Raw genomic sequence first — 26,429 nt, 5'->3', positions numbered from 1 at the left:
AGTGTTGCCATTAAACGATATCCCAACTGATGGCCAAGTGCTAAGCTAAGCCCACATGCAGCCAATAAAAGCCTCATTAGCGCAATGGCTGCGTCCTGTGTAGTTCGGCAGAAAGGACAATGGATTACAGCACAGAATGAACTCATTTTTAAAGGCATGTCACAATCATGTAGTTGATTCACTTAATCAAAACCCCTGCAAAAGAATTTCCATAAGATACAACATTTGTGGCATAAGCAAATCAAAGTTAAATGCTCTTAATATAACTAATTTGTGTGTGTTTCCAACAAACTTTCAGGACAAGATTGCAAAGACTGGCTAACAAACTATAGATACACCTCAAAAGCTCTGTACAAATGTTTCAAATAACATTTATCAATGTTGGTTGTCGTTTTAGTGGCTGTCTTTGGTTTTTATTGTTATCAATGCTCGTAGGCAAACCCGTTTGCGAGTATGTAAATATCTATTATTATCGTTTTGTACAGCTCAGCTGTCCCTGATTGCACACTGCCCATGACCACCCCCGCCGTGGGGAAATCACATGGAGAGCATTTATAACATGCATGAACATGAATGTCGAGTGCGAGCTATTTGCGGAGCTGCCAAGTTAATTAAATGGCCAAGCCAACCGGCCGAGCAAATAACAATGCAGTTAGTTGTACAACTATATTTGCCAATAAATATTTGATTTCATTTTAAAAAGTGCATCATTTCACCGCATAGAGAAAGAGACCTTCTGGCGATCTGAACTTTGCGGTTTCGAATGGAAACACAACACTCGATGGTTGATTGGATTTTGCTGAATGTACATGAGGATAATTGAATATCTCTTACATACAGATATGTAAATTTGAACGGAGTATTAGCAGAAATGCTTCTAAATTTGTATCAGTTATTCATACTTCATCTATAATTTATTGTCTAAACTTTATACCATAAAGTAACCATCAACTTCTGTTGATCGTTTATCTGCCCTTAAAGTATGGAAACACCTTGGCAGTTTGCCCAAAATTGTTTTTCTATCATTGTCAGTCAAAGGAGTCCCTAGGGAACATGCACAATGCGGAGTGTCCTTCATTGGGCACTTGACAAACGTTGCATATCGACAGATTTCATGAATGTATGACTCTGGGAGTGCCTCTTGTGTGTGGCATAAGTACCCCTCACACGCATTGAGATGCATCTGTGTACGTGATTGTGTGCGTGGCAGTTACATGTAAATGCGTGGCTTTGCACTGCACTTTGTTGTTGTCGCAGCTAGAAAGTAACAAAAAGTGTGGCAAAACTTCCTGCTGCCTCGTGGCTGCTTCTCACCGTTGAAGTCAACCAAATTGTAGCGCTACATGTTGCATGTTGTGTGGCAAGGATGTGCGTGTGCCTGCCGACTCCTGGCTCCTGCTGCTGCATGCACAATTGATTGCAATGATTGCCCGGGAGCGGACTTTGTCGTGCGAATGCCAGTACGAGTGCCGATCGGATGTACGAGTATGAGTGGGTGTCTGCACTTGTTGTGGCCATAATTGAATTTTATGGCCGCTTATTTTTATTGCTCCCCCGAACCGAGCAGCCTCAAAACGGCAGCTGCCAATTTATGACACAAATCGAAATCGACGCAAGGGTACAGCGTGTGGTGTGGTGGCGTGTGTTGTTGGCTTTGTGGCACGGTGGCCCACGTTGAGATATATAAATAATTGATGCACGCAAATAGGAAAATGTGTCATCAAAATTTGATCCATTGCGTCGTGTCCCATAACCCATAAACGGGAAAAGTGGCCAAGTGCGGTCAGCTTTTGTAGCGCATATTCGCTTCCAATTTGCTCTTGGTAATGCCCAATCTATGTGGAGTGCTTTTCAGAGTACTGTACCGCCCAATCGGTACATATTTAAACGTTAAAATACAATCAAAAGAGTTCAGCTTTGAGCCATCGAAGCTTTGGAGAATGTATCTTCCAATCCTGCTTCAAGAGCTTCGAGTGGCAATTTCATTTTCCTTCCTTCGAAATGAATATGTTAATGACACAAGAACATGCTGTTGTTCGTACCTTTATTTTACTTTAAGCAATTTGTCTCATTTTGTCACTGGGCAAATCAATATAATAAATTATATGCGTTGATATTATTTTGCTTGGGTCCCGCCTTCCTGTGATGTGACCTAAAAGGTTTCCCTTACGGTTCTGGCTGTGTTTTTACATTCTCGTTGCGGCTGCCCGGCAGGTGTGAAGCCTGCCGAACAGTAATAATGGAAGACAACATGAAAAATGGAAGCCAGAGATGCCTGTGGACGAGGACGAGGATGTGGATGTGGATGTGGATGGACAGCAACAATGGCTGTGTTATGGCTGACCTAGGCACACATCAGTGCGCTCATAAATCTCAATTTGATTTGGGTTGCCTATGCCCGGCTCTACTGCTCTTCTTTTTTCTGCTCTGTCGCCTTTGTCTGCCACTGCCGCTGCCGCTGCCCCCCGCTCCTGCTCCTTCCTCTGCCCATGCATATTCGACGATTTTTGTGTTTTGTTCGCCATAATTTATTTTATTTCCTTTGGATGTCTTCTTTGGGCCTGACTTTGGCTTTGGCTCATCAGCAGCCTTAAATCTTAATTCATGCGTTTTGGGTGGGTGTCGACCACGCCCCAGTTCCAGTGTCCCAGTGTCCCAGTGTCCGTCTAATTGTTTTGCCATTGTCAATTTCCCATGTAATTGCCTGGCAATTAGGCGGCCGTTAAATGAGCCAACATAACTCATGTGGGCGGGCCAAATGGAGGGGCGTGGCTAGGAGGAGTTGTGCGAAAGCTTTTCGCTTTCCTTTTGTGCAAACAATCAAACATTTACAGCGATTTAAGTCCCGGCCTCTTAAAGCTTTGCTCCCGCACACTCCGCGCAGTGGAAGAGTTCCGATGAGTCGGAGCCTGGCTTTAGATAATTAGTTTAGGCAGCTTACTAATTGCATCAGCGACTGCTGTCGCCTTGGTCCTGTATGCTCTGACGGGCTAATGAAATTGTCAGACCAACCACACGAGTTCCATCTCGCATCTGCCCGCCCTTTTGGTTCTTTGTGACACATTCTGCTCTGATGGCGGAGTCCTTCTTAATTGCCTGCCCCCACGCATAAGAATTTAATTTATAGCCCACGCTCTAAGCCACGTTGAGCTCAAGGGTCGCCAGTGTCGCGCTCGACTAGAGATTGCTCTGTGCTCTGCGGTGTAAACTATTCCATCAGCATGGAGACACTCGCGCACACATGTACGTGGCAGCAGTAGCCACAACCTTGTGCTGGCACAGAAAGAGGAAAACAGTAAAGAAATCAATTAAGTGTGTGTGTGTGTGGCCATGTGGGGCAGTGGAAAGAGGCGATGGCTGCTATGCTAGATAGATAATAATGAACGATAAGTGTTAGAGTTTCCGCCTCCATCAGTCACGCCTCAGCCCAGCGGCCGATGACTGTGGGGAAAGGCAGTCCTGGAGAAGCTTCGAGAGCATTGTCTGGATCCCCCTTCTGCGCTGTTTTCCGTGTTGACTCTGCCCTGAGTGCATGTGTAAATTTAGCTAACATTTTAAGTGTCAACTTGCTATGACAAGGCAGCCAAGGAAAAGCGGAGACTGGGTGTCGTCCCATTCGTTGGTTTGTGTGATTAATGGAGCGCCCGATTAATAACGCACTCTGAATGAAAATAGCAGAGGATGAATACTGGCAAACAGCAGCTGGAATGCTCTACAGCCCGAGAGATTAGGGATCAAACATGCGGCGTAATAATGAGGCTAAACGGCTAAACCAATTACCAATTGATGTATCAGAATCTTAGTCATAATTAACTAATGTTTGGTTAATGCTTACTATCAGCTTATCCTTCCTGTGGTCTGTTGTCACCACAAAAGTTACTTTATGCGAATACCCGAATATCGCGACTGCATGCAAATATGTTCCAAGTTCCGCGTTCCGCGTTCCGCATTCCGCACCCCGCGTTCCTTCTCTGCCAGCAAAAAGTGTACGGTAAATGCGGCTACCACTACATGGAACTGTAACTGTGATTAATCGTTGGCTGCCGCTCGCGCGGTGGGTGCGGCTTGACGGAGTGGAATTGTTTTCGGAAAACCCGGAAAAGTCTAGTTAACAGAATATTACGCATTACATCAGCACCCGAAAGTAGACAACATGCATGCAGAGGCATTCCTTTTCCTCTGCCTTTCGGGACAAAGCATTTCCCGGAAATTTGCGTCGTTCTCGATTGTAGATGGTGACGTGGCGCAGAGCACAATTGTAATAATTCCACTACTCACTCGTACATCGAGCTGTCTCCTTACAACATTTGATTAGCAGCCTACCTCTATTAAATATTCATTAATGTACGTATTGTGATTGGGCATGCTAAAGACAGGCCAAATGTCATTGTCGTGCTCAACATTTCCGTGCTGAGCTTAAAATTCAAACTTCAATGGCCTGTAAATGTTTTGGGTTTGCGCTTTGCTTTGTTTTGATCGTTGCAAAATAAGAAAAGAAGAAAACATAAATAAATAATACCAAAGAAAAAATTAAATCAAATTGCGTGCCTGCGCTGCCAGAGCAAATAAAAATGCCGAGCAACCGCACCTGCTTTAGCTGTTTGATTTGCTTTCCTTTCCTTTCCTTTCGTTACCTTTCCAGCTCCGCCGAGTTTTCTCATTCCACCATTTCCCCCAGTGGCCGCTTGTCGCTGACATGTGAAAGATATTTTAAAGCAAATATTTGAGCAGCGTTTGCTGTAGCTCGGATTGTGTTGTGCCCCACAGGCACCCAGCCAGGTATCCGTTCCCATTCGCGGGGAAGATGGAGAGCTCTGGCTTACGCGGTGCGAGGGGCTGCAGATAAGCAATGTGCCGAAGGATAGGCGGCGGATGAGCAATGAGCATGCGATTAGTTGCACTTATCCCCCCGGGCCATGGACTGGAGTGGAATTGAGTTGAGTCGAAATACTGATCAGATTGGGGATTTCAACTTGATTTGCAGTCACCATTGAGCTGAATGCCAGCACAAATAGCGAGAGAGAGCCAAACTAAACGTTGCTATTTTGCCGGGACAATCTCCGATTGACTATGGCAGATGGCAAATGGCAAATGGCACAGAATTGGCTCTGGTAATAGTTAATGGAAATGTTCGAAGAAGGTTGAAGACTGACTGCACGCACGGCTACAGTCTCCGGGGTCTCTGTCCTAAAGTTTATAGAAATAATGCCATTGGATCATATCCTCATTTGGGATTCTGCAATGAAAATTGTTTTCATATTTTTAGACCTTTGTCCAGACCAGAGGACAGGTCGAGTATATCCACTAACGAGAGTGCTCGGAAATATTTTTGCTCTTTTCTTTACCTTTATTTTCTTTCATTTTTGTTGTTGTGCATTTGGCAAATTAAGTATACGACCGGACACCTTAAATTTGGTGTCGTTTATTTATTTATTGACTTTGACGGAGCGGCCAACAACCGAAATTGACCTACATAGTCAGCTTACGCACAACTCGCATCCATGAATGATGTTGGAAGACAAAGAAAAGCCGTCTTGCCCGCTGCTGCTGCCTCCCACTTTGCTACCTTTCGCCATTTTACGACTTAATGACTCCACCGGGATTAATATGACTAATGGTGCGCTGGTTTTTATTCGATACCTGACAGGTAGCCCAGCTAGCCACAGCTCGAGCACCGCCCTTCCTGGACAGAAATACGGAATACGGAATACGGAATACGGCCTTTGTGCAATTCATGTCCAAATGGTCTGCACGAGGAGGCACAAAATAATAATTATGGGCTCTGCGCTTGACTTGGCTGGGCTCGCATTGTGCTGACATGCTATTTCTGTACCAGCCAGAGCACTACAGCAATTATTCGAACGATTGCTACCCTAATGAAAGGGAAATGTTTGTGGAACTTGGAAGATTCCAAGTGAAGAATGGCAGGCTAAGCGGAAAGAGTTTAGCAAACTTTATGGCTGTAAAGAATGTAAATCATTGTTGGAATCGAATGTGGATGTGTTACGAGTGCTCTTTGATTATTTTAGACGTGCCCATTGTTGGGTTCTAATTTCACAAGACTCACAGCATAATCATCTTCCGGATGGCCCAAGCAACTCAGCACGTTCCTCGACTACGAGTACATATAACTGTGGCAGTTGGAAATTTAAACACTTCACCCGCACAGACACTCTCGACACGCATTCGACCTTCTGGGGAGTGGGGACTGGGCATGGCTGGCAGGGACTTGGGAGTACCACTGAAGTGGCTGTTTGGCTGTCATTAGCCGGCTGCAGTAACACGGGGACCAACAACACCTACGACAACGGCTTGGACAAGCAAACAAACAGTTTATCAAGCAACCGCCTGGACTCCGGCAAAGGGTCAGCCCGGAGTAGGGCTCCGCTTCTCTTATCTAGTGGCATGCATCATCAGTCAGTCAGTCAGTCAGTCGGTTAGTCACTCAGTTGGGAAAATTAATTAACAGCAACATTGACACTCGAACATTTGACAGAACATGCAGACAGCTGTGCAGGGCTGGACAGGGCTGGCCGGCCACTCGGAAAGTCAACAAGGTGTTGTCAAGTTGAGGTCCTTTGCCAAAAGTTGCTCGATTTGCTCTCCCAACTGTCCGAGTGTATGTTGCTTTGGCCATTGTTTCTGAGCTTCTCTTGTTGCTGTTGTTGTGGCCTGTGGGCTGTACCCGTCCATCCCCACCTTCAGTTATGCTTTTGCGGCTGATAAATTGTGTTTCCTTTGTTTTTGGAAATGAATTTCATTTAGTTCTGTTTTTGGGCTATAATATTCAACCGATGCTTGTGCGGTTTCCTGACTTTCGTGGTCTGGCTGTTGGTTTCGGGTTACAGGCTCTGGCCTGGCCTGAGCTGGGCTGGCCATTGTGCTCGGGCTGGTGATTGTGTCTGGAGTCTGAAGTTACGATTCCCAGCGTGAAATATGTCTCAATTAATTATCAATGTTTGTGACATCGCATGGGGAGAACTGATTTGATTTTTGCTTGTTGTTGTTTGCTTATCAATATCGATTCCGATTATTCAAAGTCTCCAGATTGGGTTCTGCAAATCAAATGCAATTATGTCGTGCCATTCGTTTGAATCAAAAAACTGTGGGCAGGGCAAAACCAAGTCAATAATTTATGGACGTCAATTAGTTATTATTCATATAGCTATGTATGTACGTTACGTGTGTGTGTGTGTGTATTTATTTATGAATATTTCTAGTATGATAGGGCGAAGCTTTTCTGGCAAATGTTTTTGCCAGCGCTAAAAAAATATCAATCACAATATTTTCCATTTGAATTTCACTTTCAATGGCCAATTGGCAATGGAAATAGTTTTTCTCATTCTCTCAATTTCTCTTTCTGTTTCTGTTTCTCCCGTACAGCACAAACTTCCGGCAATTTCGTGGCATAAAATGTTTGCGACCAATATCCGTTTGGTTGTCGCTGCTGCTGCTGCTGCTCCTGCTGCAGACATTTTCGTACTCGTTGGGCCCTAAGCCAGCCCGGAGAAGCACCGAAGGGCACAGACGACTCCTGTTCCTGTTCCCGTTGTTCCACCTATTTGGCCCAGGTTGGCCCACGCTCCGTACTCATTTCCGGGGCTGTCGTTTCCGCCGTTTTACATTTGCAATTCGAATTGGCGCGTTAACGATTTTTTTGCCCCATTTTGGTTGCATATGCGTGGGCTAATTAGCATGCGGCATTGCCACCGACAACAACACCGGCAGCAGCAGCAGCTAGACCCGCAATCAGAGTAGAGTACACAAAAGGACTAATAACCCGCGCTGGGCTGCGCTGGCCTGAGAACATGGAGGAGGATGTGTATGCCTCGCTGAGTTCCTACAACGATACCGGTGGCGGCGGAGGCATCGAAAATGGCTGGAGCAGTGCGGAAACTAGTGTGGAGCAGCTGCAGAATCTGCTGCTCTGGGAGGACGAGGGCCCGTTCGGGAAGCGGCCCAATCAGAGCCAGCAGCAGTGGAATGCCACCAACACCACCGGTGGGCCAAATCCCATTGATTCCCCCTTCGATGCCAACAACTACTGGGCTCTGCTCGCCCTCGTGCTCGTGCTGGGCACAGCGGCCGGCAACATTCTCGTGTGCCTGGCCATCGCCTGGGAGCGGCGTCTGCAGAATGTGACAAACTACTTTTTAATGTCGCTGGCCATTACGGATCTGATGGTGGCCATGCTGGTGATGCCGCTGGGTATTCTGACCCTCGTGAAAGGTGAGTGAGTGCCTTGCCGCTCATCATTAGTGATGTGCAAGAATTCTCATAAATAACATTTAAACCAGGAAAGGCCTGAGTTGGGTGTTAATCTGAGTTGGGAAAGTAAACTCTCGATGGGTTTCTTTTTAGTTTAACCCTCAAGCAAAAGTAGATAACAATTTGGATTCATAAAGTACTTAAACACATGTTACAAATGAGAATTTCATAGAGGAGAGGAGGAGAAACTGGGTCATTTGTTTTATATATTTTTTGCAGAACTTTCAATGATATTTGTGAACCAATTTTGAGAACAGTTTCACTCCAACTCTTGTTGGGTATAACAATTACAAGTTTGATTATAAATATTCTTCAATGATCAACTGCGGAATGTGATCAAGTTTAATCAAAGAAATCCCTAAATCTGCCATGCAGAAGTCAGCACAATATGTGAGCCACCTCAGTCTGGGAATCAGAGCGAGAAGAAGCTCGGGTTAGCACGGGATGCATTTAATGAATCTGCTGTGGCTGCTGGCGCTGCTGCAGGTGGCAGTCAGCAGCTGTCGATTGCATTATGTCGAAGGAGACCGTCTAGAAGAACGGCGTGGAGAGGCTGCCGTGGGTTCTATGCAGTCAGACAATTTAATAAGCGCGCTGCCTTTGTCGTCCGGACTTGGCGCAATGCTGTCACACACAGGACCAGAAACAATGACAAGACTTTGCCGAACGGAAGCGTTTTTTGCTTTGGCAAGCCGTGGAGCAAGTGCAGCGTAAAAATTGCATTAGGAACGGCAAACGAGCGCGGGCGTGAGTATTTCGCTTTGACTCGACTCTCCGCTAAGGATGCAGCTTGCAGCAGATTTTTTCCTCTGCTGGTGCTGCTGCCGCTGCTGCTGAATTTGCAGCTCCGATGATGACAGTTTTGTTTGTTCGCCTTGGGAGCCATTACAAACACAAACAGACACATGGAACACCTATGCTCACAGCCACACATATCCATACGCATACTTGGCTTGGGACTGGGACTGGGACTGGGACTGGCAATGCAGATGAGGAAGGACTTCAGTGGAGAAGCCTCCAGTGCAAGCAATGGCTGCCTGTTATATCAAGTGTGAAAAATGTTGCAGGCTGCAACGTTTGCAACCCAAAAGCAAGAGTCGAAAAACGGAAGCAGGATTTGAATGTTGTCAAGAGTTCTGTAGCGAGCGAGCAGGAGCGAGCATTACATCCCAAGGATTAAGAACTCACAGGGAAACGGCAAAAGTCTGCCATTCGGCAGTACTGCATAAGTTGATAATAGAAATGTGAAAGTCAGTGGCTGACTGAAAAAAGTCTGTCAAAAATTAAAGCACATTTTGAGAGCATCGCTCAATAAAGATGATTCTGGACTGCACCCAACGACACCTTTGCCATTTGATTCCACACTCAATACACAGGCCCATGCCAGACCGCATGCAAAATTCAATTAATGGGCTCGCGCTAGAGTGCTTTTTGCGCGTTGAAAATGCGTAAATTATGATAAAGAAATTACAAAATAAGTGCAACATAATTATTGCATAATTAATTTCATTTAAAACTCTACATAAAATGCCAGTTAATTAATATCTGTAAACCCAATTAATACATATCCATCAAACTGTGCCCACAAAAGAGGAAAAAAACAGAAAATTGAATTACGGCGCAGAATATACTGGCAGATGCCGCCGCGTACTCGGCCCGCGAATGGCTCTGAATATTTAAGCAGAGGCGAAAAGCTCGCAAAATGTTTTGCAACTTAATAAATTATACGCAGCGCCGCAAATGATAAATAAGAGGAGAGCCGCAAATAAAGAGAGCCAATAAAAAACCGAAGGAAGAGCCCCAAAAAGTCAGAGAAAGAAACATCAAAATTAATTGAGCGCAAATTGGCGTAGCTGCGATTTACAAAGGCAGCAACAAAAAGGGAAAAATAAAGTAGGCGCTGAAATTTCACACAGAAATATTTTAGAGCGGAAGTGCGGAACTGTACTCAAGATGGACCACGGGAGGGGGGGCAGGGGAGGTATGCCAGACAGCGCGTGGCTCGAGCGAAAATATGAGCCTCCCCCTTCCCACATTGCAAATTTATCATTCTACTGTGGCTGCTGGTTCTCCGGCTCTGCCTCTCCCTCTCCCTCTCCCACTCCCACTCCCATTGTTGTTGCTGTTGTCAAAAAGCATTTTAAGCGCTTAAGCCAGAGTATAAGCTGCGACACGCACAACGGTACAGTGGGACCGACTTGGAAAGCTTTCGGTTTCGTTAGTGCAAAGTGCTTCGCTGGAAATAGCATCTGGTAATTCTCTTTCAAATATACATTCCCTTCCCCCCTCCCGCACTGACATCAACCGAAAATAGTGGAATTGTTTTGTGTGTTTTCTATTTGAACACTCCGATTGTTGTGCTCCTCACGGAATTCCCAATTTAATACAGTCGAAATCGAGACGAAAAGAAAACTGGGAAGGCCTCTTCTATCATTTCGCTCGGCTCGCTGGCAATCAGATTCATTCATTTCATAGATAAACGAGCCGCAATGAGCCGATGCCGATGCCAAAGTTAAAGCCAAAGTTGGATAAACTTTTCTTACCCCGAACCACGAATCTCATCCCCATTTTCGGCGGAGGTTTGCCGTCTCCATCCACTAGTTGGATTTATCATAAATCTTTAAGCCACCTGAAAGCACAGAAGCACGGGGAAACGGCGGTACGGGGAATTGACATGTCTACGCATAGCAAATGGCAGGCACAAAATGGCAGCTGTCCTCTGGCTCAGAGCAGCCAATTAATTTTTGGTCAGCTCCCGAAATAAGGCAGAGACCCTCCCCCCCCCTCCCGCCTACTTCCACGAAAAGAGGACAGCGTAATGAAGTTGGCCTTGTTTTATGTTTAAAGCACCGTTATCGAGTAGGACGTAGGTGAACTGGGGCGTGGCCGAAGAACCCTTTTGGCAATCAGAGTGAAATGTGTGTGTGTGTGTGTGTGTTTTTTCCTGTAATTTTTTTGTTTTTGCGGTCAGCAGCAGCAGCAGCAGCAGCTGTTTGACACCCACCCATCAATCAAGTTGTCACGGAGAGAGGAGAGGTCTCTTCTCGCACAACTCTCTGCCTGACACGAGCCTTCCACGAGCATTCCACTATCCCCAGGCCTGGCACCGAGCTTAGGGCGTGTGTGTGCAGCTATGTGTGAAAAGTCAGGGGATCTTTCGCGCTGCTGAACACCGCTGACAACGCTTTAGTTTTAGCTCTGGCTCTAGCTCTAGTTTCGGTCCAAGGATCCTCAGCCATATGCAGACGAGGGCCAGAGCGAAGGAGCCGCAAGACGTTCGCCTTCGCTCATTACTTATGCAAAGTCCCTTTTAGCTGTTAAGTGTTTTGTGTCTACTTACAAATGTAGCTGTAAATCAAGCGGAAGTCTTTTGGTGGGGCACCCAGCTAAAGGGCACAATTGACTCTGTACGGGTTGTGGAAACATTAAATTCAGTTCAGTTTCAGTGAGTTTACTATTTCCGTTGTTTCCAGCGCTCAACGTACAGCACTTTATGGCGAACGTAAACGCAGCCGCAGGGTTTCCCAGTGGAAAGGGCATCAGAAATTGTATGTTGCCCCACACGTGTACGTGTATGTAAATCCTGAAAGCAAGATTCAGCACGAAAATTGATTATAGTGCTATCCAGGAGGATAAAAATTTGTATAGCTCATTAGGGTACGGCACTAAACCCTGTCTACTCAAAGCCCCAGCACATAAACTAAAACTGTAAAAACTGGCTGTGGCTCTGCTTCTTTCGTTTAAATATCTCCCTAAGCCGGACATGGGCTTAAAACACACAGAAAGGTGCTGCTGGGGTGAGCAAACGTTTACCGAACCACAAACCCGCTCTCGGTGGGAGCTCACCGCATGTGGTGGCTTTTTGCACAACAGTTTGCGCATTGTTAGTGGATATATTTTCATGCTTTAACTTATGGCATATAAGCCCATATCATGGGCAACAACTAGAACCAATTAACGATTATTTAACCGCCCGACAACGTTTACAATGTGCTGGTGGGAAACGCTCAACCATTGCCAAGTCTGTCCATCAAATAGCGAGGCACTCAAAATATGCATTCACTGAACTTCTATTGTTACGGTTATGGAAAGGAATAGCTAAATTGCACTTTCTATGATTAATTGAACAGGGAACAGGAATAGCGACAGCCACAAGCGACTCAGGCAAAAAGGGAAACTGAAAGAAATGGGAAAAGCCATTACTCTAATAATATTTGACTTGAATCGATAACGAGTCTAAATTGCAAATAGGTTTTGGGGGGGCAACAAACGCCAGCGACAATGCCAAGGAGTCTAAACCCTAAAGGAAGCAACAACAGAGGGCCAGAGAGGGAACAGTCGGAAGGGTATAGACGCAAACTGACAAAAGAGCGGGATGGATAAACAGCTGGCAGACAGTGCAGAGTACAGAGTAGAGAGAGAGAGAGAGAGAGAGAGAGAGTAAACACTAAAAATATAGCGAGACAAGAACTGGGACTAGGTGGAAATGCAACTCAAGCACGAAGCCGAGACCAAGACCAAGAGCAAGACCAAGACCGAGACTCTCAATGGATTGCCTTGACAGTCAATGCCAAAACAATTGAGGCTTGGCTCGGCCCCGGACACAGAAACGGACACGGGCACGGACATGGACATGGACACGGACACAGACACGGACACGGGCGTGTGATGGAAACAGACATATGCTCAAGATACATGTATTTGCCCTTGTGGCAGTCGCCTCGAGAACAAACAGAACAACCGACTAACCAAATGACTGACTTACGCAAACGAAACACTCAGCTTGGGCTGCTCAAATGGCAACGAAGAAAAGTTACTCTGTCCTTTGAGGAAAATTCCACACTGATAGGTGGAATCTGTGGGTGAAATTATAATTTATATTGTAATAAATGTTTGGGAAATGATTCAAGAACCCAATAAGTACCTTTAAGTCGCTTTAGTGTGCGACGAATACGCTCCATGTAAGGATACATATTTAAATGCAGAGCTTCCCGGAGAGGTTAAGGCACAGGCGAAAGTTGAGAATGCCCTTTTGTTAAATGGTCGGACAGACAGAGATTGCTGTTGTCTGTCTGTCTGTCTGTCGCTGTGCAGGTGAGAGCTTGAGAATGAAATGTGGTCGCAGGGACAGTGCAAGGGCTGCAATTACTCATTCATCGATTGTTTGCATGCAGCAGGCGGAGAGGCGGTTTATTTGTATTATTTGTACTCAACTGGAAGTGCTAATGGATCAAGAAATGCATTTTAAATGGTCGCCACGCTTTTCGCGGGAGATTGTCAGTTTAATATTTAATTCAGTGTGGCAAGGGGACTGGGGCGCTGGCTTTCCCATTGTACGTGCACTCCGCATATTGTTGCTCCCGCGCTTTGAGTGGGAGTAGGGCGAGGCGCAGAGCGCAAAGTAAGTGGCATGTAATTTATGTGCACGCCTCGCTGACATTGCAGAGTGTGAAAATTGCCGCAAGAGAGCCTCTGCCTCTGCCTCTGCCTCTGCTTCTGCCTCTGCAGTGGCTTTTATTTCTTTATTTCCTTCTTATGCGCCAGTGGCGGCGAAGCACTGACTGCAACCCTTTGTCGCAGTCCCCGTTCTATGGCGGGCTGTCAGCTGACAAAGAGATTTCGAACAAATGCTCTTGGAAAGTGTTTGTGCCATTACGGAATCAAAGGAGTCACATGCGTGGGCTGCTAAAGTTTTCACTCTCTGCATAAATCCATGCAAATCCTTCGGCATAGTCCGTGCCACATCATTTATCAAGCTTTGACACTGACAGCGAGTCCGAGTTTGGGTCGCCATCTCTCTGCTTCTGCTCGGGAGTTGATTAACGAGCCGTGGCTCCAAACCACTTTTGGTCAGTCTCTGGCCTCCGAATAACTAGCAGCAACAACAACTGGTGAGCAGAAGTGATTCAGAAATGTCGTCATATTTCATTTTTAGTCGCCGCCCATGCCCAACGCCCACGCTGGACAAATTCAAATGAAACATCATATTGCATTTGTATCTGGTTTTCTACATGCTGCATGGGATGGGAGGAGCGGGCTTCGGGTCGAGTGTCGAGTGTCAGGCGAGAACAAGCGACCCATTTTCTGGCTGTCCTCCTACTTGAGGTAGGACTGTCAACAAGCGGGGCGACCTTGCCACAGTCCTCGCACAAATTCCTCTAAGGCTGCCTGGCTGCACGTTCTTGGCCTTTGACAGGGCGGCGTATGCGTAATGCGGCCTAAGAATATCCCATTGCTTCGCTGCCACCGGCACTCCAACTGCTTGGCACGTGAGTTATAAATAATTATAGACAGCAAAGCAGCCAAAAATTATAACATTAGGCTCGAACAACATGCCAGGCACGTCGGAGTTGCTTAGCCTCTCTCCTCTCCTATCTACATATGTACATATATATGTATGTATGTATGTATGTATGTACGTACATATTGTATAATGCCGCAGACAGAAGCGACCCGCTCGCTTATACATATTTAACGGGCGCGACCGCCGCACGACGTGACGTGCCCCAAATTGGAATTATTGCCATCATGTCACTCGATTAGTGGCGTTAAATTGCCAAGCTACCTCACGGCCTGGACGATCCTCCTCCCATCCGATGATTTGCATCTGCTTTGATACGCCTTGAGCTTCCCTCGAGCAAAATTGAGTTCCCCAAACATTTTCTTAAGCGCTTTATTGCTGTCTTCGTTGTCTTCCACCAGCACGCTGCGGCAGTTGTCGCTGGCTATCATTTAATATCCTGTCACTTAAAAACGGTCAGGGCTGTCCAGCCCGGAGACGGTTTTGTTTTCTTGCTATTTTGTTTTTGGCCTTCAGTGGGAGAATATTTGTGCAATAAATAGAGCTGAGGCAGCTCTTTAACAATTTAAATTTCCTTAAACAGTGTTGAAAGTCAAATTAATAAAAATCAACAAATAAACTGAGGTATTAAATGATTTTCGGATATTTTAATGCAACCTTTGCTTTTATATTTAATTCGCATAATATTAAATAGCAGATAGGCATATTCCACATATACCTTTATTCAAAACTTTGGAGCGATTTCCGATGTAATTTTATATTACACTTTTTTTATTACTGCAGTAGTTCAGTCATTAAATGGCTGATAAAAGTGTCTCTTAAACAGCTCTACTCACACTTTGCTGTCTTGGATATTGTACCATTTTGTAACATATATGTACATGTACATAAAAATGTACATAAATACATATTTATATGCCCCACAAGCCACTGCCGAAACAAGCTCAAACATACGTGGCACGGGGTTCATGGTGTAGGAGTATTTTTTGTATTTCCTTTCATAGTTTCATGTTCAGCTCTTGAACTTTTGATTGTGGCAGAAGCCACTGCTATTTTCATTTAATTAAATGGACACGCCCCATGTGTTACTCCTTCCATTGTTTGTTTTTTATTTGGCCCATTTTGGCCTTTCATTAAAAGTGTGGCACAAGCATCTAGCAGCATACAAACATCCACAAATGCCGAACCATGCAGATATCTCAACCAGACCAGCAACAACAGTTCTGTGGCCCAACTCAATGTGAGATTTGGGGTGTGGAAACGTTAGGTTTTGTTATGTGCTGTGCTGGGGATGCATTAAATGTAATTTTCATTTTTGGCCAACTGACCATGTCAGCAGCTTTGCTGAGTGTGTGCTGGGGGAAGACATTTTCTGTTTGAATTAAAACGTTGCCAAAAGAGAACGTTGCGCAGCCATTAGAGTCGATTTGCATTCGATCGATCGATGTATCTAAGAATAATGTATCTATTTGTGGCACTTTTTGCGATAAAAATATTTTCATTTAGTAAGTAAAGCCGAAGGTCTAAGCGATTTGCCAAAGGCTGCCATTCCCAGGCAGGTTTACCTATGTATATATATTTTTAGCTACTGGCTTTGAATTTATAATGACACAGCCAAATGGAGCGAGGGTAGAACCAGCAGCATTAGACGCGCGACAGCAAAGCCAATTCAAATTATGCATAAATCTCAATATAATTGACATTGAGAGACAAAGTTTTGCTACTTTTGCGCAGAAATGTTACCAGAAGACTATTTTTACCATTTCCGAAGGCGTCCCCTGGACTCAGACATGCTGTTACAGTCGAGTCAGAACAGTTGCCAAAAGTTGCTGAACGTGAATGAAAGGATGGCTTGGCCTCTCATCCACACTGAGGCTGAGGCTGAGGCTGAGGCTGCTGTCTCTGTCATGTGTGTTCATTGTGGAAATTATGCGAAAAGTTTTCTTGAGATGGGAATGACGCCTGAAAGTAAAAGTATATTAAATCTGGCAGTGCAATGGCAGAGCCAGTTGCACTTTCACAAAAAATAGCTCAACCAGAATAGCTCCAAAGCACTTTGCGGCTAACTTTCCAGGCCCGTTTCCGCTTTCTCTACATCGCCAGTCCATTGAGACCTTGCTGCGTTTGCCCAGTTCTCGAAAAGCCAAGCCAAACAAAAATGTTACCAGCCTCGTCCGAGCTTTTGTGCTCACTCTCTCTCTCTCGGCATTCATATGGCTTGGGTCAAAATTTAAGCAGAATAATGGAATAAATAAGTGAAATATAAAATACATAGTTTTTGGCTTTAGAGCTATTTGCATGTGTTCAATGGTTGGCTTCTAGAAATGTTTAGCTTTTGTTTTCAGCTATAACCAAAATGTTACCCATTTGATTAACTCTAGAGCGACAAATTTATAAGACACTCTGCCCGAGGCCCAATGGCAACATCTGCAGCTGAAGTACTCGTACTTATCAATGTCGTTGGTTGGGTTGGCTGCCGGCTCTGCTCTCTCATAAATGTCCCAGGAATACGATTCTGTTTGTGTGTGCGACCGAAAACAAACCCATAAAGATGAAATATGTGTGTCGGGCAGGACCATGCATTGCTCCACATTCCCGATTTGCTGGCGCCGACATCTTGTAATTTTATTTTATTATGCCCATGGAGGAGAAGGACGATCAAAATGCCTTCTGCACAAGTATGTTGGGGCAAACGAGCGAAACCTTTTATGTCCATCAAGAGGGAAAGTTTGTAATATGTTGTGTTGTTGCGGTTGTCTGCTCAAATTGGTAGGGAAATACACTAAATAAACTGCCAGCAGCCGCTGGCCGCTCTCCGACTCTCTGACTCTCTGACTCTCTGGTGACAGGTCGCCCCATATTGATTGCACGGCTAATGACCTTGAAAGTGATATGGTCCCCTTTTGCTGGGGGTTTGTTTTTGCAAAGTTTCATCATAACTTGATTGGCAACAGTTTGACGACCTCGCCAAATTGAGCTCATCCTTTGAGCAGTTTAAGTTTACTTCTTGAGGCCTCTCTGCCATTCCAATGTTTGTTCATCCCAATCATCATCTACGAACTCGACGATTGGCCACGGGCATTTGAAACCAATGGTGGCTGTTGGGGAAACTGCAGGTGAAATGGTGAATGGGGCTCATCAATAAGTTTCGGGGGAGCACGAAGAGCCAGCCAACTATTTACGAAAAGTTGCAATAACTTGGCGATGCGATGCACAACAACAGCAAGGAAAGAAAGGTATTACAAGTGCTTTGTAATCTATTTCAAAACTTTTGCCGGGGAGCAAACACACTCTAGGCAGGGCCCGACGGGACGGGGACGGGAACGGGGACCGGGAGCAGGAGCAGTGCCCAGAACACAAACAAGAAGAACTAAACAGCAGGAGAGATGATGAGGGAGAAGACGCAAAGACAGAAATAGAGAGAAAGAAAGAGAGAGGGCGAGGGCGAGAGGGAAACCATAAGAAACGTCTCGTAATAGACAAACAATGAGTATAATGAAACGTTAAAGCATCGTGTAATGACGCAACGGAAGCAAAGCAATTTACGTAAACTTCCAGAGAGCGAGAGAGAGTTAGGAGTTTAATGAATGCTGAGAATAGAGCGCTCAACTTAATGACGATGCTGAATGAGTGGGGGAAATCGAAGCAGTCGCCACTTTATATGCCACATTAGAGCACTGTCAATAGCAGGAGCAAAAGTTGTGGCAAAAATGAAAGCAGGAAGGAAGGAAGCGCGCCCACTCCCACTGTGCACTCCTGTTCACGTTCAGCGAAGCGTTAACAATACAAAAATAAAGCTGTGTAAATATAACGAAGAATAAGAGAGGTGGGGCTATAGCCCCGAGATGGTGACCCAGAACACGGCAGAGGTTGTAGGGCGCAAGGGCAAGGACGAGTACGAGGACCGACGAGGAGTGAGGCCAATAGCACTTGACGAGACAGCAAGAGCCACAACAATTATAACAACGTTAATAAACAATGAAGTAGGCTTGAAGACCAACAAGAGACCAACACTAACAAATCCAAGGATACATATAAATATGTAAATATGTATGTAAAATGTACATTCATTACTTGGATTTCCCTATCAATTGTTGTATGACTTGTCAACTCACAGTGGTTTTTCTTAGACATCCTGAATGAACGAAAAGGAAAACAATTAAATAAACATTCACAAACTATTCAAAGTTTCGTAACTTTCACAATATCTTTACTGCATGTACGTGACCGGCTGGCTCGGTCGGTTATGCGGCGTCGCGTGCCATTCTGCAGCCCCCCTCGGTCTGGTGGACATGGCAATACGTATGTACATATGACCTTGTATTTTAATGGTGGAATGGTTGCTTTTTTCTAAACTATGTTCTTCACAAAGATTCCATGCAGAAGTCGTTTCAGTTTGAACGCTTTACGGCAAATCCAATAAAAAAGTTAGCCTCAAATTCAGTTCATAAAGAGCATTACAAAACTCTCTCTCTCTCTCGCTCTCTTTGCTCTGCCTTCCTTTTATGCAAGTTTTTGTTATTTCTCTCCCACTTCCTCTCCTTCTGTCTTCATTTCTCTCTTTTTCTCTGACTATGGTCCTCAAATTTGCTGAAGTGTAAAAATAAAGGGGAACCTAGAGGCGGTAGGGCAACTCTTGGGTCTGTTGGGGATTTGCTGTGTGCCGCCGGCAGTCGGTCGGTAGGTGGGGTTGGTCGGTCCCAACACGGCTTCGGTTCTCCCGTTGGGTCTGATCTGACGAGGAATGGTAACTGTTTGTCGATTTGTGGGGGGGAAGGCGAAGGCAAAAAGAAAAATACATATTAAATATTCAATGCGGGGAATCTATTAAAATAAAAAATGTGTTTATATAAAACTTGTCGGAAATTTAATTGAATTTCGTGTCCGCTGCTCTATCTGCCGGAGCTTGCCAAAGTACCAGGCGATTTTTGCGCAAACAACAGTTTATACATATTTGCTTTGGGACTCACACAAGGACAAAGGACATAGAGGACACGTACACATCTATGTATGAGAATTCGTTGCTATTTTTGTTACTTCCCTGTTGCTTCCCTGCCCTGCTAAGCCGACAGCTGTCACTGGCGCGGGCTCTGGGGCGAAGCTGAACAAAGTGCTGAAGGTTTGCTTAGTCACAGCCTTTGCCGAGCTGCGAATAATCTTAGGCAGCATATGGACATAGTGTGGGTGCATCTTGATATGGCAAACTATATGGCACTAAGTTGCCGGTGGAGAATGTTTGGTTAGCAGTTGATATGGCCCCAAATGGGATAAGTTTTTTGAAAGTTTTCTGTGCATAAGCAAGTCCATGAAAGGTTTCTCACGTTGGTTTTCAAATTATTTACATTTTCCTACTTATCAACATACTTTAAGACTTGAGCAACATAAAATTGTTTCCAAAATATTTTACAACAAATATTTATGCTAGTCTGTAAATGAAGTCTGTCAAAGTGCTCAGCAAGTAATGTAAAGATTTTGCATGTATTATTATTAAATTGACATCTTATTGAGCAGACTTCGCTCCTGGCAGTTGTCTGCAAATTCCGTATTCACTTTCCATTTTCTTGGAAGCCCTTGGAAAAATGTGTAATTTAAATGGCAGCCACTCGACGGTTCGTCTTGAATGAAAGGAGATTTCTATCAATCTCTTTCAAGGCAGACTGCATAAATAGATTTGATGTCAATGGAAGGCAATATTTACGCACACACACACACTGGCTGGGAAACCTTTTTCAAATGCAAATGAGCCCAATAAATCTCTTTGGACTGAGGCGAACCAAATATGCAATGCACTCGTTCCCTGCTGTTCTGATTCATTTGGTTTGCTATCCTTTGCTCGAGCTTGACCGACATCAAAAGAAAATCAGGGGAAATGTGTCTCGCTGAGACACTAAATATAAAAGTGTCGGCGACACTAAAAAAACTTGCCACACAAAGGAAAAGTAAAGGCCAAAGCCATGGGCGAGCACAAGCACCTGGCCGAGAGTAAGGATGTGCTTGTGGGTCACACGGAAGCCAAAGCCATTTGCATTATTACCAGACCAGCTGTCCCTTCAGAGCTCGGCCCTGTGCGGATAGATCTCTGCTGAGAATACTGAGAACTTGAAACGAAATCACAAGTCAGAGGGGGATGGCAGAGCCAGAGTAAAAACTGAAAATGAAGATGCCTCCTGCCAAGGCAAATTGCTTAAGGAAAATGATTTCGAAGAGGACGACAAGAAAGCAAGCAACAACCACCCCTAATCGACCCGGCCTCCCTCCTGTGGAGGGAGCTCCAGCTTTCGATTTCCGTTCCCAGTTGTGGGCTGTTGAGGCAAACGCGTTTATGGCACAACGATAGAAATCGAAAGCCCATTAAATAGTTTACTTTATGCATGGCTGGCAGATCTGCGCCAGCCCTGCGGCTATTGACTCTAGTCAGTTTACTCATCATGGAGATGATGAACCCGTCAGCCGGATAGAGCAAGTTAACAAAAGCCACTCCCTCACCATTTGCTTTATTCCTACTTTTTCGGTCTAGGCCACAACTATCACGTATGGCTGGAGTGTGTTGGCGTTGCACGTAGTCGCCACATTTTCCTCTTTGAGTTCCTTGCACCGCACCAACTCCTCTTCCGGCTGCTCAGCCAGTTGTGCGGAAGTGTCCATCATATTCATGTTAATAACTTCCCCCCGCACAGCCTACCCCAAGTCCTTTCCAAGTCCTTACCTGGGGCCAGCATTTGCAGCCCATGAAAAAGCACTTAAAGGGCTTCAATGTCTGCAGTAAAGAGGAATAGATGGAAATCATTTGCAACTTTTAACTTTTAATGAAATCACAACAAAAAGTGAACTTTAAGGTTTAACTTTATGGCACAAACACACAATTGCAATGTTCTTGAATCGAAGTGCATAAATGCATAATAAATAAATTAATTCATAAATCCCTTGCAGCTATTGCATGAACTCCATGCCACATTAATTCCCATGGCCCAAATGTATGCGCACAAATAAAGTGTGAATCACACAAAACAGAATCACCTTTTTTTTGCGTCCAAATTTTCATTAAAGAAGAAGATTTTCCCATGGCAACACTTTTTTTTCGCATGCTGTCAGCGCAAATATTTGACCACAGTGGCAAACAGCAGCAATGCCCGCAACAAAGGCAGCTAACAACATCCATCGGTTACAAACAGAAGCAACAGCTGCATCAACATTTGGTTGGACTTTCGCAACAATATTTTGTAGCAACATTTTTCTTGTCAACATAAAATCCCTCAACGCTGGTTCGAACTTTTGGTGTGCCCTAACAACGAAATGGAAAGTTTCAAAGAATCAAAAAACATGAAGGGAAAGCCAGTATTAAATTCATTGGTGGATATATTCGGAAACATATAAATACTACTTGAAATCAATAGTCATGCCATGGACTCTTTGGTACCCTGTTTTCGACACATCTCTCGAGGGCCACAGGTTCATACAAATGAACATATCTGCATACATTCATTCGTATGAATAAACATTTGCAGGAAGCATGTGAATACATGTGTCAGCGGGATGCGAGAAATGCAAATGAAAATGATACGTATTTACATACAGACGGGCTAAAAGTCAAAAACTGCTGTCAGCTGGCACACAAAAAAAGGAAAGCACGAAGTGCCCTCTGTCCCCTTGGCACTGCACCCCATAAATTTGGATGACAGCGGAGGTGACAACGTGTCAACAAGCGCCGCGGGTTGCTCGTACACCCACGCAGTCAAATCCAAACACACGAACACATCGTACTGGCATAAACAGCAGGCACAAAAGTGCGGCCAATTAGATACAAAATTTAAAGATGTTCCAGAGCGAATGAAGCGCTTTAAATGATTGATTATTCGGCTTCGCAGATCGAAAATAATGTAATTTGTGTCCTCCTGGCATCCATGTATCTGTTTAGCTTAAGAGGATTCCTTGAAGACATCAACTCCTCCCTGTTCTGTTGTTATCGCTGTTGTAAGTGTAAGTGCCTGTGGCTGACATATGCCAGGAGCCAGGAACCTCCGACACAAGCGCACTTTTGTGCCGTTTTCATTGCTGAGTTTTGCTATGGAAATTGTTATTGTTGCTGGCTTCTGGAGCAATATCCTCGCCAAGCAGCGAATCGGCTTGGGTTGGCTTATTTTATAATCACAGCAATTTTCGAGCCTTTGCCCAATGATTTTCTTATTTTCTCATATTTGCATTTTATTGCCGCGCGCCCTTTTTATTGACACAAATCATTTGGATTGTGCTCGTGTTATTTCTGGGCACGCATTTATGCGTGGTTTAATGCTCGAATGTTCGTGTGAGTTTTATTTGGTGACAGGTATTTGATATTTCACTTTTGATTGGTGTGCGATTTATGCCGATGTTTATTTTGTTTGCTTGTTTGCCAAATAATTTCAAATCATAAAACAAATTGAATTTAAAGCCATGCCAAAACGAGGAACTCTCGCCCCGCGTTTGCATGGAATTTCTGTTCTGTTGCCAAATATTTGATTTAAAATTATTTGTAATTTTCCAAAGCCCCAGGATTATACACATGTTTATGTATTCACTGATAGGTGTTGAGTTCATTAAATATTGTATGAGATTGATAAACACTGAAGATACATGCATACTTATTTATTTTTATATGAGTAAAATTCTTTTCTTGAATCGGTAAATGTCACTCTTAGTTTTCGTATGAGTTAAAACTAACTCTTTCCATTTTCATGTGACTGCAATGTTGGTGGCTTTTGAGCTGCAGTAAAGTCATACAAATTGTCACTTTAGAGCATAAGTCAGAGCTATTATTTATTTAATAATTGTATTATTTATAAAATACTTTTCATTCAATTGTACGCCTAAGAACACTTTTGATGGGGCAAATCCACATGGAGCATTCAGATAACCACACAAAAACCACGAATCCTTTTTGGCCAAACCTTCCCCTTCTTGTTGTGCTCATTTAGTGGGCAAACATTGTCAAGATACATAAATGTTGATGTATCTTATTGATGAAAGGATGCTGTGCCTTAAGGATGCCGTGCAACAACAATGGCAGCCATAAGGGATAACATTACACACACACAGGGAAGGGGTCTGCTGTCCATTCATAAATCATATGTTCCCTCGATTTTGCTCCATTTTCCGACCCGATTTGAGCGCTTGCGGCGCTTTGCGATAACTGTTTGCTTTAGTTCACCAGCGTGGAAAAATGCTCAAATATTTGGGCATGGCCACGGCTAATACAAAAGTTCCTGTTGTCAGGGGGGAAAGTGGTCAGACAATAGTTACACTCACAGTGACCCACTTGGCTGGACATTGGTTTGTCATTCACTTCATTTGGAAGGCTGACGATTAGCGTGGCAGAAGCAGAATCCCTCTCGCTATCCACTTAAACTTGCAACAAATTAAATAAGTTTCAACTCATTTACCAAGTCATTTTGCCGCCAACTTTGCTCGTCATCAGCCTCCACGGCTATTTGTGTTTCAGTTTACTTTTATGAGGACTCTTTTGCAACCCACACACACCCACACACACCCACACACACCCACTACCAGGGGGCATGCAAAAATGAAATCCACACAAAAGAAATCAGCTACAAATTTATTTACCCTGACTCCAGCACGGGGAACAGCAAAGTTGTGCGCTTTTGTTTGAAATTTGTTTCGCATTTGTAAGTTGAAATGTTTTTAGGAAGAAAAGCGCCCGAAAAAACACACACAAAAAGAAAGGGAACACAGCAAAACACACAAATAAAAGCTTTGTCCTCGGTCAGACCTCAGCTTGTCCGTTGAGTCGGTGCAAAAGGGGGAAGGGCATCCGGCGCATCCGGCAGAAGGCGGAATCTCAGGTTCCTGCAGAAAATGTTCTTTAGTTTCCCTTTTTTTTGTTGTGGCCCGGCCAAAGCCAGATTTCATTTAATTTAACTTGCTCCCCTATTTCGCTTTCGGACCGTCCAGGCTTTCAGCTTTCAGCTTTCAGCTTTCAGCTTCCAGCTTAAACAAATTTGCTCAATGGCAATGTTGGGTTCCCTTTTAAAGGCCCAACCGTACGGCCTGCTCTCCAAATTGATCTTATTGACACTTTACTTACGACACAAATCGGGTCTGGGGCCGTCCCCTTTTCAGCCAGGCCGTGCCCAATGGCCGTGTCATTTGCAACATTTTCGTTTCGGTCTTCGGCACAGGAATCATTACTGCAATTTAAGCGCCTATGGAATCCGATTGTGGGTGTGGGCTACGTTGGCTGGCCATAAACAAAGCTTTATGGATCCTAGTGAGGAGGGGTGGGGCTAGGGGCTGGTAACTCTGTGGGTGGCATGCAACAGATACTGGTGCCCCGAGGCTTACCGTTCGCAGTGGGCTGGCAAAATGGAAATTGAGAGAAATGGCTAAGTCCTCGATTACATTATTAACTCAATTTGTCAAAGCTATTACAAATTTCGGAGCTGCTTAAATGGGAGGGAAGAAACACTCATTTTTGACCGATGGACCAGCGGAACCTCAGTCCCCTCAGTCCCCCTTTTGCTGGATACTTTCATCGAGCCAGCCAAGAGCAGCCTTTAGCCCGATTTTGGAAACATTAAGTATCACTCACTCGATTCAGCTCACTGGCCTCAGCCCCGAAGAGTTGTGTTTTTATGTGTGGCACTGGCAGACATGGGCAGCTGAGTTCGCTGAGTTCGCTGAGTTATGGCGTCCAACAGCTGCGCAAAACGACGTCCACAGCGGCCTCAGAGCTGGCCAGGGGCAGGACCTCGACTATCGTCTCGCATGGGCGGCACAAATATGTTGCATAAGCCCCCTGGGGGCATAAGCACCAGGCAATATCATTTGGCAGCATCCAATTGAGGAGGCAGGGGAGTAGTGAACAAAATATGAGCTGCAAAAAACCAACCAAGCAATATTAAATAAAAATGGCCAGGCGACAGTTGGAGCTGGTACCCTGGAGCTGGACTGCATTGCTGGCTGGGTGGCACAATAGACCAGTATGCCCATATGTAGTTGGGGAATATTGTAGCCACTTTATGGTGCCACAAGTCAGGGGCACAATATGCACAAGTCCACCCAAAGCGAACCTCTTTCTCCACAGGATACTTTCCGTTGGGATCCGAGCACTGTTTGACCTGGATCTGCCTGGATGTGCTCTTCTGCACGGCCAGCATAATGCATCTGTGCACCATCTCCGTGGACCGCTATTTATCGCTGCGTTACCCCATGCGATTTGGCCGGAACAAAACGCGTCGAAGAGTCACTCTGAAGATTGTTTTCGTGTGGCTTCTGAGCATTGCCATGAGTCTGCCTTTGAGCTTGATGTACTCCAAGGTGAGTAATAAATGTCCCGCCTTTAAAGTAATTAAACTTTGCCTTTGATCCATTAAGAATGTTTACTTGAATATTGCACGGTGCCACGAATATGTTCGCGTTTCTAATTACTCGCAAATCTTTTGTACATCTTGTACTTTTCATTGTGCTCACTCCGCTTTTCTCTCTGCTCCTGCTCTCTGCCTTCTTTCATTTGATTCCAGAATCATGCCTCAGTGCTGGTGAATGGGACTTGCCAGATACCGGATCCAGTGTACAAGCTCGTCGGGTCCATTGTTTGCTTCTACATTCCGCTGGGCGTGATGCTGCTGACATATTGTCTGACCGTGCGATTGCTGGCCCGCCAGCGCCAGAACTTGGGCGGTGGCCAACAGACGGCAGCCGCCACACCCGGCTGGGCCAGCGGCTGGCTGGGCCAAGCCCCAGCCTTGGGTAAGCTTCTGGAACACCCGTTTTTCCTCCTTTTTTTTTTTGTTTTGTTTTGCCTACAAAGCAAGCGCCACGAAGAGCAGCAGGGTGGTAGGGTTTTCGGGCTTAATATGATTTTCAG

At 44.9% G+C, this 26,429-nt stretch overlaps 1 protein-coding gene across 1 annotated transcript in view; it reads left to right on the top strand.

Moving 5' to 3' along the window:
• Window positions 1-7,338: 7,338 nt before the first annotated feature.
• Window positions 7,339-26,429, top strand: part of LOC117585489 — a 28,034-nt gene continuing 8,943 nt past the window's right edge. Inside the window, exons 1-3 of the mRNA XM_034274984.1 lie at window positions 7,339-8,229; window positions 25,647-25,879; window positions 26,083-26,311. Of these exons, the coding sequence (XP_034130875.1) occupies window positions 7,809-8,229; window positions 25,647-25,879; window positions 26,083-26,311 (883 nt within the window). The 5' untranslated portion in view covers window positions 7,339-7,808. The remainder of the gene's footprint in view (window positions 8,230-25,646; window positions 25,880-26,082; window positions 26,312-26,429) is intronic.

The sequence above is a fragment of the Drosophila guanche genome, unplaced genomic scaffold (assembly GCF_900245975.1).
Source record: "Drosophila guanche unplaced genomic scaffold, DGUA_6, whole genome shotgun sequence".
Lineage (NCBI taxonomy): Eukaryota > Metazoa > Arthropoda > Insecta > Diptera > Drosophilidae > Drosophila > Drosophila guanche.
Note: the sequence above shows the minus strand (reverse complement) of the source record. Positions and strands in the feature narration are given on the sequence as shown.